Below are 15,351 nucleotides of genomic sequence, written 5' to 3' on the forward strand. Positions count from 1 at the left end.
AAAGTTGTACCTAGACACGCACTAGAAGGATTTTGGGGCCTGAAGAGCAAGACAGGAGTCACTTACTGCTTGATGGACAGTTGACTTTTAGTGTGAGACAGAAGCTCTAGCGATGGAGGGACAGGGTGGGTGTGCTTAATGCCTTTGCTCTGTGCATCCAGAAGTGGCCCGGGTGCTCTTTATCCAGTCCTGTTTACTGCACCGCGGCACAAGAACTACCGACAGGGTTCCTCCCAGGTCACCTACTCTGAAGGATGAAAACACCCAGCAAAGCCGGATTGGCCAGCTGCTGCTGGTCTGGTCCGCACCTGCCCCCGCGCTCGCTCTCCCGGTTTACCCGTGGCCAGACTTAAGCGCGACACTCGCTGGGTCCACTTAAGACCCAGGACCCCAGACTGTTAAGCCGGTGTGGATGGACGCCCGGACGCCGGAAGTTCCCTGTGGGGACTTGCTGCAGAACGCGGTGAGTGACGCGCGCCCCAGGGCTCCGGGACCAAGGTCGCCGGCTTTAGGGTACAGGAAGGGATCGTGACCGCAGCCGTGGGGATGCTAGGGAGCTAAAGTCTTTAGCCAAAGGCGTGATGGCGGACGCCGGGCAGCTGGGGATGCAACTCGTTCCTACAGAGCCTGGACCCTTGTCCCTTACCTGGCTCATCCGCTTTCCCCTCCTCCCCACCCTCCAGTCCTATCCCAAGACCCTAGTCAGGTGTCCATCTGAGAACTTCCTTCTCTTCCTCCAAGTCCCGCCCCTTGTCCCAGATCGAGCCCACCCCTCCTTTTCCTCCTAAAGCCCAAGCACCGCCCATTCCTTCCCGGCCCGGTGTCTTCTCCAGCACCCGCCAAAACAAGTCTGTCACCATGGCAGGTCTTTACGTTTAAAAGAATCTGTTGGAGTCCACACAATCTACATTCTTCTGAAAGGCTACCTGCCACACGGTCCGGGTTCGAGGACTTGCGCGTCCATCTGTATGGGCACCGCAGACGTTGGGACAAAGATAACCCAGGGTAGACTCACGCCAGATGTGTAGACTATAAAGTATCAAACCGAAGCCTCACAGTCACCGCAGTGGCATTTCTGTATGGTTTGTGTCGTGCGCTATTAAATAGCCAAAGCAAATACAAAGGGCCCACGGGCCTTTGATACGCAGTGGACTGTAGTGACAGGGTGACTGTTTCCTGCTTTGATGGAGCTTACAGCTCTGTTTATTCTTTAGATATGTCCATCATAGGAGACAGTTTGTTCCTAGGGATGTAACTGCCTGTAATGCCAGGGCTCCAGAGCAGACAGAGGCAGGCAGATCTGAGTTCCAGGTCAGGGCAAAGGGAAATCAATTCAAGTTGGAGGCCAGCTGGGTTCACACAGTGAGTTCCAGCCCAGTCAGGGCTACATAGGGAGGCCAGGTCTCAATATGCAACAACAAAATTAATGGGTGTGTCTGTTTAGGTTATTCCATGGTATTTACAACGCCCTCCATGAATAGTAAATACCTTATTTATGTAGTTACCGAAGATTCATTTTCCAGGCCGAAAATCTGCTTGAAGAAGTCGAAGAACATTTCCAAGCGCTGACTACAACGTTAAACCTCAGAAATATCCTTTTCCGTTCTTACTGAACACCCTAAAGCCGTTGGTTGTTGGGGCAGCTTCCTTGCCCTCTGCTGTGAGTGTATGACTTTACACGAGGTCTCCCCATGACTTTACACGAGGTCTCCCCGTATTCCCATTTGCGCTTCCCTGCGGCATCTGTAAGCATTAAGTATCCTTTGCTTCCTGTTTGTCTGGAGCGCAGGGCATCTGAACGGCTCGTACACAGTCCAGGGGGCAGATGCAGCACCCAGGCCGCCCGGCTGCCCAGCAAGCCTAATTGAATAAGTCTGGTTTGCAACACAGACTCCACAGCCCGCGGGGACCTTAGAGAGCAGAGCCAGGGAGGAAGGACATGGCTCTCCTGACTTCATTTTGACCAGAGCGAGCAATTTTGTGTTTTGTCTCAGAAAAATGAAATCAAACAATTAGAATATAATGTTCAGTCCCAAACTCTACATGTTAGTGAACTTCTATGTATTTAGAGTGACTGTATGGCATCTTTACTTGTGAGTTCATTAGAATACAGTTACTTTATAAAATTTTAAAATTAAATAGTTTTTACAGTTCGTGTTACGTCTAGGTTAAATTGCCCCAACACTTGCCTAAGGATTTTGTTTTGTTTTGGTTTTTTAACATGATTAAATTCACTTTTCAGAAAAATCATAGGAAGGGGCTGGAGAGATGCCCAGCAGTTAAGAGCATTTGCTGTCTTTGCAGAGAGACCAGGTTTGCTTCCCAGAACCCACACAGTGGCTCACAACCATCTCTAACTCCAGTTTCAAGGGATCCCATAATCCCTTTGGTCTCCTCAGGCACCAGGCATGTTTGTGGTGACTATAACTACATCCAGGCAAAACACTTAGACAATAAAATAAATCTTAAATAATAAATCACGGGAAGTGGACTGGAAGATGACTCAGCCTGTAAGGAAGCTGCCACGCCTTAGTCCAGTCCATGGGACCCTTCCCAAAGAGAGAGGACAGCCTCCAGAACATTGTCACCTGACCTAAAACCTGGGTCATTGTATGCACACCCACAAACACATACACACCACACACACAAACACACATTCACCACATACACACACACACACACAAACACATGTACACATGCATATGCACACAAACATATACACACAAACACATACATAACACACTTACCACACACTCATCACACACATAAACACATATTCACCACACACACACAAACACACACAAAGTATACACACAAACCCATACACACACACAAACACATACACACCACATACTCACCACACACATAAACACATACACACACAGTATACATACACAAACACATACATATACACAAACACACATTCATCTCACACACACACACAAACACACATTCATCACACACACACACACACAAACATGTACACACACACAAACATGTACACACACAAACACATACACACACACAAACACATACACACCACGCACTCACCACATACACCAACACATACACACACACACACACACACACACACACGCAAACTACATATACACACAATACATACACACACAGTATACACAAACACATATATACCACATACTCACCACACACACAAACACACATTCACCACACACACACACAAACACAGTATACACACACACAAACACATACATACACACACACACAAACACAGTATACACACAGAAACACACACATATACACACAAGCACATACATACACACACAAATACATATACACATAAACACACAAACACATACACACCACACACCACACATACAAACATACACACACACAAAAATAGCATATACACATAAACACATACATACACACACACTCACCACAAACACATATACACACACAAACACATACACAAACAGTATACATACACAAACACACACACATATATACACACACATCCATAAACACACATCACACACAAGAAATAATTTTTAAAAAATTAAACCATGAGAAAGTTGGTCTTAAACACAGCTTAGAGCCGGGCGGTGGTGGTGCACGCCTGTAATCCCAGAATTCTGGGAGGCAGAGGCAGGTGAATTTCTGAGTTGGAGGCCAGCTTGGTCTACAGAGTGAGTTCCAGGACAGCCAGGGCTACACAGAGAAACCCTGTCTCGAAAAAAACAAATCCAAACCAACCAAACAAACAAACAAAACCGGCTTATTCCACTATACTTAAACTCAGAGTTTAGCAAAAAAAAAATTCCCAGACTTAGGTCCTGGGGCCTAAGTGCAGCGAGGAGAGAGAGGTGTTTTCAAACCTTGAAGGACCTGCTAAGAACAGCTGAGGGAAGGCTGTGCCCCGCCCCGCCCCGCCCCGCCCCGCCCCGCCTCGCCTGGACAGTGACTCCCTCACAGTGAAGCTGCCCTGGGCAGAGCAGGCGCGGGCTGAAGCAGGTTTCGTGGGCTGTTCTGAAGCAGGCATTCTCCTTGACATTGTACTGGAGGAAATGGGAAGTCGCATCGAGGACTTACAGAGGAATGTGGATGCCCTAATGGCTCAGGCTGGGATCCAGAGTTCGATCACAGAACCATCGGTAAGGCCACGCCTCTCGGGTGTTTCAGCTTCATTGCTCGCTAGTGAATCGCTTGGTTAGTCAGTGAAGAGCCTTTGGTCCCGATGAGAAATGGTCCTCGACCATTTTACAGCTAAAGCATGGTCACGGTTCCCGAAAAGGACCCGTTTCAAATGAAAACTCTCACCTGAAAATTAAATATTTTTCACCTTTACTCCTTAAGTCAGTTTTTAAGCCACAATATAAGTTATTTTTTTCCCATTGGGATTCTTTTTATTTATTTTTTTCTTTTCTTTTTTTTATTCGATATAATTTTTTATTTACATTTCAAATGATTTCCCCTTTTCTAGCCCCTCACTCCCCGAAAGTCCCGTAAGCCCCCTTCTCTTCCCCTGTCCTCCCACACACCCCTTCCCACTTCCCCGTTCTGGTTTTGCCGAATACTGCTTCACTGAGTCTTTCCAGAACCAGGGGCCACTCCTCCTTTCTTCTTGTATCTCATTTGATGTGTGGATTATGTTTTGGGTATTCCAGTTTTCTAGGTTAATATCCACTTATTAGTGAGTGCATACCATGATTCACCTTTTGAGTCTGGGTTACCTCACTTAGTATGATGTTCTCTAGCTCCATCCATTTGCCTAAGAATTTCATGAATTCATTGTTTCTAATGGCTGAATAGTACTCCATTGTGTAGATGTGCCACATTTTTTGCATCCACTCTTCTGTTGAGGGATATCTGGGTTCTTTCCAGCATCTGGCAATTATAAATAGGGCTGCTATGAACATAGTAGAGCATGTATCCTTATTACATGCTGGGGAATCCTCTGGGTATATGCCCAGGAGTGGTATAGCAGGATCTTCTGGAGTTGAGGTGCCCAGTTTTTGGAGGAACCGCCAGACTGCTTTCCAGAGTGGTTGTCACAATATAAGTTATAATGAATGAAAGGCTGGAATCGTTACTGGTCATTCCTGTCTTAGATAATATATTTGTTTGATTATTTAAATAATGACATATGTTGTTTGATCACAACATCCCGAGCCCTATTCTATCCCATGAGCAACCCAGAGGAAGATTCTTGCCATCTGCCGTGGGAGTGTCCCCTTTCTATGCAATTTCAGCCTTTTTATTTTTAAGATTTATTTATTAATTTTATGTACGTGAGTACACTGTAGCTGTCTTCAGACACACCAGAAGAGGGCATCAGACCCCATTACAGATGGTTGTGAGCCACCATGTGGTTGCTGGGAATTGAACTCAGGACTCTGGAGGAGCAGTCGGTGCGCTTAACTGCTGAGCCATCTCTCCAGCCCTGGAATTTCAGTCTTAAGGAGCAAATAAATCCTGGCTTAGGCTTAGACAGTGTGTATTATATGCCCATGTGTCATACATAGTGACACTGTTTATAAAATACTTAGGCATGTTATGACATGGTCTTCTGACTGCATATGAGATCTCAATGAGCCTTTTTGATAGTTTTTTTTAAATATTCATTTATTTTATTTATATGAGTACACAGATAACTGCTGAGCCATCTCTCCAGCCATAGCACTTTTATATTAGCATATATTAGCATACATTAGCATTATGGCATTTTATTTAGTTCCAACATGTGTGTAAGTATGTGTACGTGCTTGTATGTGACAGACGACTTGTAGAAGCTGCTTTTCTTCCACCATATGCCACTAGGAAGCTGACTCGGGTCATCAGGCTGGGTAGCAAGCGCCTTTACTCCTAGCCATCCCCCTGCCCCATTATGGCACTGCCACACACACACACACACACACACACACACACACGTGACATTTTAGACTCTTCTATTCACCCCAACCTGACCTGCAACTTCCAACAGCTGCCCCCCCACACCCTCCCAAGGGCATTGAACAGTTTAAAAACCTTTGTTTACTTCCCTCTCACAATCAATTTATGGCAAATTACCCCTTCTTATCCAGCTAACTCAGAGCTGGGTCACCTCTTAATGACGTATGAATATCCAAATCTCCAGCTTCAAACCACTGGAGAAATAAGCACGGACAACCTAGGAAGATCCCATTCCCAAATCTCAAAACCAACAAAATAAAAACAAAATTTCTGACTGTAGGCAAAGCATGAAGCTTTACTTACAAAGTCCTATCAGCCATTTCCCACTCACGCAGGAGCCTCAGGGCACCGCGGACTCCACACCTCCCGCCCTCACGCCCCCTACCCTGTCAAATTCTCATCTTTTGAGACCAGGTCACTAGACAGCAGGAACAGGCAGGCCTGGTCTCCATGGTGCACTGGCCTGAGTGCTACGCTGGCAGTCGCCCAGCAGGGTGACCTCCTCGAGCTCTGGCTTGTGTGCCCAGCTGACTTAAAAATGGACTAGAGTAGGCTTAGATGTCACACTGAGTGGTTAAGTAATTGTCAAACATTTGCTTCCTCCATACGCGGTCACCAAAGGCAACTTGGCTTAGACCTTATTTAAAGTTTATTTAAGTGGTGTTAAAGTCTTTCAGATTAAAGACCTACATAATTAGAATACTTACCCCAACTTGTGCTCTCTCTTGGCTGGGGGCTTCACATTAAAAATTGGCAACTCCTGGGGAAACGTCCCATACCCTTACGTGTAATGGAATCAGGTTTTATCTGCTCTTCTAAAGTGTACAATCTTTTCTGCATGCAGTAAAGGAGTGCCTGTTCTCTACACACGGAGGACAGTGAGCTGAGGGCAGTCAGTCACAGTGACAGACCCTGGGTCCATACTGCTGCTCCGTTGCCTGCAAAGTACATGCTGTTCATGCAATACAAGCTCTGGATACGCAAAGATTCTTACCTAAAGAGAAGGGAAAGCCATCATTTAAGAATCTCTCTCTCTTGGATTTTACCTATATATAAATGTTTAACAATTACTGGTTATTATGGAATTTAATTGAAAACTACAATTAAATTTATTTAACTGAACATTAATTAATTGTTATATAAGCCGTGTAAATAAACTAATCTCTTTCAAAATTCTCTTTCAGACCTGAAGATGTTAAACAAGTCATGTGAAATTGCTAAAATGAAAACTATGCTATATTTGAGTAATAATAATCTAGGCAGTATGAATTTTGATGTTCATTTTTTAAGTTTAATTTGGTTTTATTTTTGGACACTTGAAATTAAACCCAGGGCCTAAAATATAGGCAAGTGGCTACCAATGGGCTACCCCCTAACCTACTGAAAACTAAAATTCATTTTAACAAATAAAGAACCAAGCTGAGCCATTATGGCGCACGCCTTTAACCTCAGCACTGGGGAGGAAGAGGCAGGCAGATTTCTGAGTTCAAGGCCAGCCTGGTCTACAGAGTGAGTTCCAGAACAGCCAGGGCTACACAGAGAAACCCTGTCTTGCAAAATAAACAACAAACAAAATGAAAACAAAAGCAATAAAATAATAACATAATCCACAGGGTAACTCTTTACCAAAGAAGAGACTTGTGAGAAAGGACAAAGTATTGTTCAGTGCATATTCACAAATCCTGGAAGGAAAGCATACATTCGATTAGTTCACACATAGTCCAAATTAATTTTTTACTTGGACTTAAAAGGAATCATAGTCTTCTGATATAGGTGCTTTTAGTTATTTTTATTTTTTTTTTATTTTGTATTTTTCACACAATATATTTTATCATATTCTCTCCCCCAGCTCCTCTCATATTTTCCCTCCCCACTCTCCCAGGTTCACGGTTTTCTTTCTTTCTTTTTTCCCCCCATTTTTCGAGAAGGAATTCTCCATGTAATCCTGACTGTCCTGGGACTAGCTCTGTAGACCAGGCTAGCCTCAAACCCAGAGATATGCCTGTCTCTGCTTCCTGAGTGCTGGGGTTAAAGGTGTGTAGCGCCACCACCTGGCCAAATGCTCTTCTGAGCATATGAGCCTGCTAATACAATTTTTAATTTTTTATAAAAACTTATGTGCATGGAGGTTTTGCTTGTATGTGTGCCTGTGCATCTGTGTGCCAGAAGAGGCCAGAAGAGGGTGTTGGATCTCATGAAACTGGAGTAAAAGTTGGTTGTTAGCAACCATGTGGCTGCTGGGAATCTAATCCAGGCCCTCAGGAAGAACAGTCAATGCTCTTAAACCACAAAGTCATCTCTAATCGTCCCATGTGTATCATTTTCCAATAACTACTGTAGCTCCCTCCTGCCGCACACTCCTGCCTCCAAGACTCAACCTACCATAACCAGGCTACGAAAACCCAGGGGCAACTGCTCCACCAACTGATGACCTCAGAGCTGAGTCAACTCAACACCGAGGGACTAGAAAGCAAGCCATTCAATAGGAACCAGACTGCTTCATCTCTTGCTTGGGGGGGGGGGGGGCTGCAGAGGCTTTGCCCCAGAGAGCTTTACTGTGCCTTGGGGTGAAATTCACCCCACCGAGGAATCACTGCGGGATAACACCAGGTCAAGATAATTCGATGGCTTCTTAACCTTTCAATAGTTACTAAAACCAGTGAAAAATAGCTGTTGTCATCTAAAGGGTCTCTTGTTTATAAAAAGGTATTCCTACATGATATAAAGTTAAAATCACCCCAGTTCTACCTCTAATTGGCTCTGATGACACTTGTCCTATGGTGTTTAATATATTCAATCTTGTTCCCTATAATTTAATAGTCTATTCTCTTTACCTACCATAACATTGTCCCAAGTGAAAAGCTCACACATTATCTCCCAAGTGGCTGCCTAATATTCCAGTATATGGCAATAATCATCTAGGCAGCTAAAGGTTTACTAGTTCTTGGACATTGTGAACTTTCTGAACCCTACCTTTGAGTTTAACTTAAAATTAAGGGCCTGTGGGGGTTGCTTTTAATCCTAGCAATTAGAGCTGGGCGGTGGTGGTGCATGCCTGTAATCCCAGCACTTGGGAGGCAGAGGCAGGTGGATTTCTGAGTTCGAGGCCAGCCTGGTCTACAGAGTGAGTTGCAGGGCATCCAGGACCACACAGAAAAACCCTGTTTCGAAAAACAAAAAAACCAACCAAACAAACAAACAAATCCTAGCAATTAGGTGACAGAGGCAGGTAGGTTTCTGTGAGTTTGAGTGGCCTGATCTACTTTGTGGGTTCTAAGATAGCCAGGGCTACAGGGTTAGACTCTGTCTCCAAAACTATGTGTGTGTGTGTGTGTGTGGTGTGTACATATATAATTATATATTATGTGTTATAATTATATATATATAATTTTTATGTTTTTAATCTGTTAAAAATTTAATTTAGAGGTGGGATTACCTGCCTCCCCACCAAGGGATTTCCCCATACTTTAACCTGCTGTGCCATGTCCTGTGTTGTATCTGTCTTGCCTCCTCTGTGTGTCTAGAGCAGTCAGGAGTGCCTACCCTCAGAGCTCCGAAATGGACAGCGTGAACACAATATGTTCATACATGAGGTCTTTATCTTAAATGCTCTAAGAATGCACAGGCAGCCTACAGCCTTCTGTATCTTGCCGTTTGTTGTTCTGGGCTCACCAGTTGGTACGTGGGCCTCTGCACCAACAACTCAGTGCTCTGCAGCAGTCACTGGACTGTCTGTTTTCTCTTGTCTGTGCCTGGTGCGGCTTCTAGACAGTGCTGCCATAGGCTGCTTCTCTTCTTGTGTACACTGGCTACTTTGTATAACTCTGCAGACTTGATGGCGTCCTCCTTCTGACCCCTCTGGTTTTACTCAACAGCTTACTCTTCTTTATCTGGAGTAATTCCTGGTCTTTGCCTAAAGGGCATCCTGGAAAGTTTGGAGATGAATCTTCAGGTACAGAGAGAATCACAGCTGGCTTCAGTTGCATCACAGCCGGAATGTGTGATCAAGGCAACTGCTGTGCAGACCTGGAGCGCTGAGGAAATGAGGGATGGTCCCTGAATATCTTCTGTCTGTGTGTCTGCATGTTTACATACGGACCCTGGGGCAGCCAGGTCTGGAAAGGTCTCATGGAAGGAAGGAAGGAAGGAAGGAAGGAAGGAAGGAAGGAAGGAAGGAAGGAAGGAAGGAAGGTAGGGTAAATGGGGTCACAGGGCAGTTCCCCGATCCAGTAGGTCTGGTGTCCTCATAAGAGACACAAAGTGGCTCTTTCTCTGTGTGCACAGTAAGGAAAGCCCACGAGGACACAGTGAGAAGACAGACTGTGCTCTGCAAGCCAGCATCCTGAAGCTCAACTGTCTCGGAACTTAGAATTTGTTCTTCCAGAACTGAGAAAACACTTCCAGTGTTCAGTCTGTTTGCTCTGTTATGAGAGCCCAAGCAGGCTGAGAGCAGGAGGTGTACAACCAACAACGTGGAACAGACACCACTTACCTTCTTCTCTTCTAACTTCTGAAAAGCTATTATCAATAAAGTATAACTCTAATTTCATACCATTCACCCCACACAGTAAACAACAATATGACCTGACAATGGTTATACAAACAACATAGTTGATTTTAGAACATGTTCATCACCTCAGAGAAACCCTGCAGCTCCATACCCACTTCCAATGTCATGCCCATGCCCCAAGCAACCGTTATTAACCCACTTTCTCTCCAAGGGGACTTGCCCGTCCACACATTTCATCCGTTCACCAGTGATGGACATTTGGGCTCCCGCATTTTTGCTGCTGTGGGTAATGGTGCTATACACAGTTTCTACATGGACATTCATTCTGTTTTTTTGGGTCTATACCTAGGAGTGCCAGCTATAATAACATAAAAGTATTGGACTTTGCGAAATAGCCTCACCAGCAACTTGTTATTATTGCCTGATCTTATGAAAACCATCACCCTGTGGAGGAGAGGTGAAATCAAACTGTGGCTGATCCCATCGCCTTCCTGAAGGTGGTGTTTAGTATTTCTATGTTGTCTGTACATAGAGGAATGCTCTAGGAATGCTCATGTCTATTTTCCCTTCTTTGAAAGAATGTCAGCAATATACTCAATGTCTGTTATATACTAAGTGTTCAGATTTAAAAAAAAAAACAAAACTAGCTCCTTTTAATACGAAGATGCAGTTGTACTTATTTTTAGCTTTTTTTTGAGATAAGGTATCAGACTAGCCATGGACGCCAGCTCCTCCTGCCTCCATCTCTTGAGGGCTATGATCACACACAGGTGCCACCATGTTCAATTTTATAACATGCTTTATATAATTTATTTTTAGTTAGAAACTGTTCCCTCATCCACCTTCTTTCCACTTGGAAGTGTCTGGAGAACAGCTCCATGGTTAACTATGGTAATTCAGTTTCTAAAAGTAAACCAACTTCTCTTGCTAGATTCTTGACTGTCCTGCCCTGTATTGGCCAGTCAGGAAAGATATACATTGATAACCTGATATTTTCTTAATGAGCTAATCTGATGTTTCTCAACCTGTGGGTCACGACCTTTCAAATAACCCTTTCACAGGTGTTGCCTAAGACCACTGGAAAACATACTATTGATTCATAACAGTAGCAAAATTAGTAACAAAATAATTTATGATTGGGGTCACCACATCTTGAAGAACTGTATTAAAGGGTCACAGCATCAGGAAGGTTGAGAATCACTGCTCTAATTCCTAGCAACAGCCAACTGTGGCTAAAAAAGGAAACTCTTCACCTTCCATCTGGGCCCCCACCTTTCTGGACTGTAACTATCCCAGATTGCAAGCACCGTGGACTCTGAGTCTTATAGAGATCTCACTCTACAGGGTTTTACCCCCATAAAAATAAAGACCGCACAGTTGCTGACCTTTCTGTGACCACTGGATAACTGTTGGATTCCATGCAGTGGGAGCTGCGGTCCAGCCCTCAGTGGCTGCCACTTGGGTCTTCAGTAAGGCTCTACCACAGAGGCAGGACACCCTGAACACTCAGACCTGTCTGCCACCCCTTCCTGAGCAGCAGCCACCTCAGGCACTGGCGCAGTCCGTGCATCCTGAAATTCCTCCTGGGTCACAGCCTTCTTAGTGACAGCTGCTTCCTCCTTCTCCGTCTTCAGGATCTCTGTAGACATCAGGCATGGCCTCCCGTGTGGCTCATGGGCCCAATGAGGGAGGTTGTTCACTGCATGAAAATGGCACTGTCTACCTTGTGCAGAGAATCTGTCACACAGAGCAATGGTAGGCAGGGTGACAGGAAACACCTCTGGGAAGAGGCTAGCGGTCAGACCCCATCACCCCAGAAGCGGTTCCTGGAAGGCTCCTGGGCTCTGGTTAGTGAAGGCCCCAGGAGGGAAGCTGCTCTGTGGCTGCAGCACACCTCAGCACAGGCTGCATTGGTGGCAGCAGCTAAAGCTGACGCAGCTCTATCAGCTAGCGGCAGCTTGCCCGGGTGGCGGCTTGAATATGCCTGGCCCGTGGGAAGTGGCACAGTTAGGAAGTGTGGCCTTGTTAGAGGAAGTCTGTGACTGTGGGGTGGACTTTGAGGCTTCTTTTTCTTTTACGTGTGTGTGTGTGTGTGTGTGTGTGTGTGTGTGTAATTGGATATTTATTTACATTTCAAATGTTATCCACTTCCTGGAAACTCCCTATCCCATCCCCCCTCCCCAAGCTTCTATGAGGGTGTTCCTCTACACCCACCTACTCCAGCTTCCCCGCCCTTGATTCCCCTACACTGGGGCATCTATTGAGCCTTCACAGGACCTAGGGCCTCTCCTCCCATTGATGCCTGACAAGGCCATCCTCTGCTACATATGCAGCTGGCGCCATGGGTCCCTCTATGTGTACTCCTTGGTTGGTGGTTTAGTCCCTGGGAGCTCTGGGGGGTCTGGTTGGTTGATATTGTTGTTTTTCCTATAGGGTTGCAAACCCCTTCAGCTCCTTCAGTCCTTTCTCTAACTCCTCCATTGGGGACCCCACGCTCAGTGCAGTGGTTACTATTCTCAACAATAAAAGAACTGGGGGAATCATCATCCCTGACAGCAAGCTGTATTACAGAGCAACAGTGATAAACAACTGGCCGAAGGCATGGGATCCCCCTGGATGTGAAGTCGCAGGCCCTTGTGCTGGGAATGGGAACTGAACTCGGGCCCTCTGCAAGAACTGTACATGCTTTTGACCTCTGAGCTAACTTTCTAGCTATCTTTTAAAGATTTTTAGACATTAGAACATTTTTGGGGGGTGTATGTTTGTGAGCACATACCCTCTAGGCACTGCATGTGGAGGTCAGAAACTTTGCAGGAATCAGGTCTCTCTTTTTGGTCTCTAGGTCCTGGGATTGAACTCAGGACCTTTGAGCCACCTCAGCCCTGAGATCCATCCTACCTCTCCCTGGCTGTCCTGGAACTCACTCTGTAGATCAGGCTGGCCACAGACTCCCAGATACCCACTTACCTCTGCCTCTCAAGTGCTGGAATTAAAGGTGTGCACCAACATACATGGTTGAAATTTCCTCCTCCTCCTCTTCTTCTTCCTCCTCCTCCTCTTCCTCCTTCCCTTGTTTGTTCTGTTTTTTTTTTGTTTGTTTGTTTACTTTGAAACAGTTTCTCTGAGTAGCCTTGGCTGTTCTGGAATTTAATTTATAGACCAAGCTTGCCTCAAACTCAGATATCTGCCGCCTCTGTCTCCTGAGCACTGGGATTAAATGCAGGTGCCACTACCAGGCTTGAAATTTCTTTTGTAAAGACAGACCTAAAAGCTGAAGAGATGGGGCCTAGAGAGATGGCTCAGCAGTAAAGAGCACTGACTCCTCCTCCAGAGGTCCTGAGTTCAATCCCCAGCAACCACATGGTGACTCACAACCATCTGTAATGGGATCCAATGCCCTCTTCTGGTGTCTGAAGACAGCTACAGTGTATTCACATACATAAAATAAATAAATAAATCTTTTGGGGAAAAATAGTGATAGAAACTGTATGGTATTGGTACAGAGACAGGCAGTAAGTTCAATGGAATAGAATTGAAGACCCAGAAATGAACCCACACACCTATGGTCACTTGATATTTGACAAAGGAGCTAAAACCATCCAGGGGAAAAAAAGACAGCATTTTCAACAAATGGTGCTGGTTCAATTGGTGGTTAGCATGTAGAAAAATGCAAATCAAACCATTCTTATCTCCTTTTACAAAGCTCAAGTCCAAGTGAATCAACGACCTCCACATAAAACCAGATACACTGAAGCTTACAGAGGAGAAAGTGGGGAAGAGCCTTGAACACATGGACACAGGGGAAATTTTCCTGAACAGAACACCAATGGCTTATGCTCTAAGAACAAGAATCGACAAATGGGACCTCATAAAATTGCAAAGCTTCTGTAAGGCAAAGGACACTCTCAATAGGGCAAATGGCAACAACAAATTGGGAAAAGGTCTTTACCAATCATACATCAGATAGAGGGCTAATAGCCAATGTATATAAAAAAAAATCAAGAAGTGAAGTCTCCATAGAACCAAACAAAACTATTAAAAAATGGGGAACAGAAGCTGGGCGGTGGTGGCACACTCCTGTAATCCCAGCACTCTGGGAGGCAGAGGCAAGCAGATTTCTGAGTTTGAGGCCAGCCTGGTCTACAGAGTGAGTTCCAGGACAGCCAAGGCTATACAGAGAAACCCTGTCTTGAAAAAACCAAATCCAAAAAACCAAAAAAAAAAAAAAAAAAAAAAAAAAAAAAAAAAAGGGAGGGGGGGAAACAGAGCTAAACAAAGTATTTTCAAATGAAAACTCTATAATGGCTGAGAAGCACTTAAAGAAATGTTCAACATCCTTAGTCATCAGGGAAATGCAAATCAAAACAACCCTGAGATTCCACCTCACACCAGTCAGAATGGCTAAGATCAAAAACTCAGAGCTGGGCAGTGGTGGCGCACGCCTTTGATCCCAGCACTTGGGAGGCAGAGGCAGGTGGATTTCTGAGTTCGAGGCCAGCCTGGTCTACAGAGTGAGTTCCAGGACAGCCAGGGCTACACAGAGAAACTCTGTCTCAAAAAACAACAACAAGCCAGGCGTGGTGGCGCATGCTGTAATCCCAGCACTTGGAAGGCAGAGGCAGGTGGATTTCTGAGTTTGAGGCCAGCCTGGTCTACAGAGTGAGTTCCAGGACAGCCAGGATTCCACAGAGAAACCCTGTCCCAAAATAAATAAATAAATAAACAAACAAACAAACAGAAAAACAACAACAACAACAAAAAAGAGTTCAGCATCTTACTTGGCCACCATGACGTAGCAGTTTGAAGCAGCAAGGGCTACTTGAGACCCTGTCTTAAAACACAAAAACAAAAAGCGGCCAAAAAACAACAACAAAAACTAAACAAAACACACACACACACACAGAGAGAGA

At 45.0% G+C, this 15,351-nt stretch overlaps 1 protein-coding gene across 1 annotated transcript; it reads left to right on the top strand.

Annotated features, from left to right (window-relative positions):
• The first annotated feature begins 317 nt into the window (after positions 1-317).
• Positions 318-7,059, top strand: Hsbp1l1 (heat shock factor binding protein 1 like 1). The gene is made up of 4 exons (XM_052155460.1): positions 318-463; positions 1,524-1,590; positions 4,039-4,133; positions 6,776-7,059. Exons 1-4 carry the CDS (start codon positions 413-415, stop codon positions 6,776-6,778), a joined length of 216 nt encoding a protein of 71 aa, XP_052011420.1. The 5' UTR covers positions 318-412; the 3' UTR covers positions 6,779-7,059.
• Positions 7,060-15,351: the final 8,292 nt, after the last annotated feature.

This window comes from Apodemus sylvaticus, chromosome 13 (genome assembly GCF_947179515.1).
Source record: "Apodemus sylvaticus chromosome 13, mApoSyl1.1, whole genome shotgun sequence".
Taxonomy (NCBI): Eukaryota; Metazoa; Chordata; class Mammalia; order Rodentia; family Muridae; genus Apodemus; species Apodemus sylvaticus.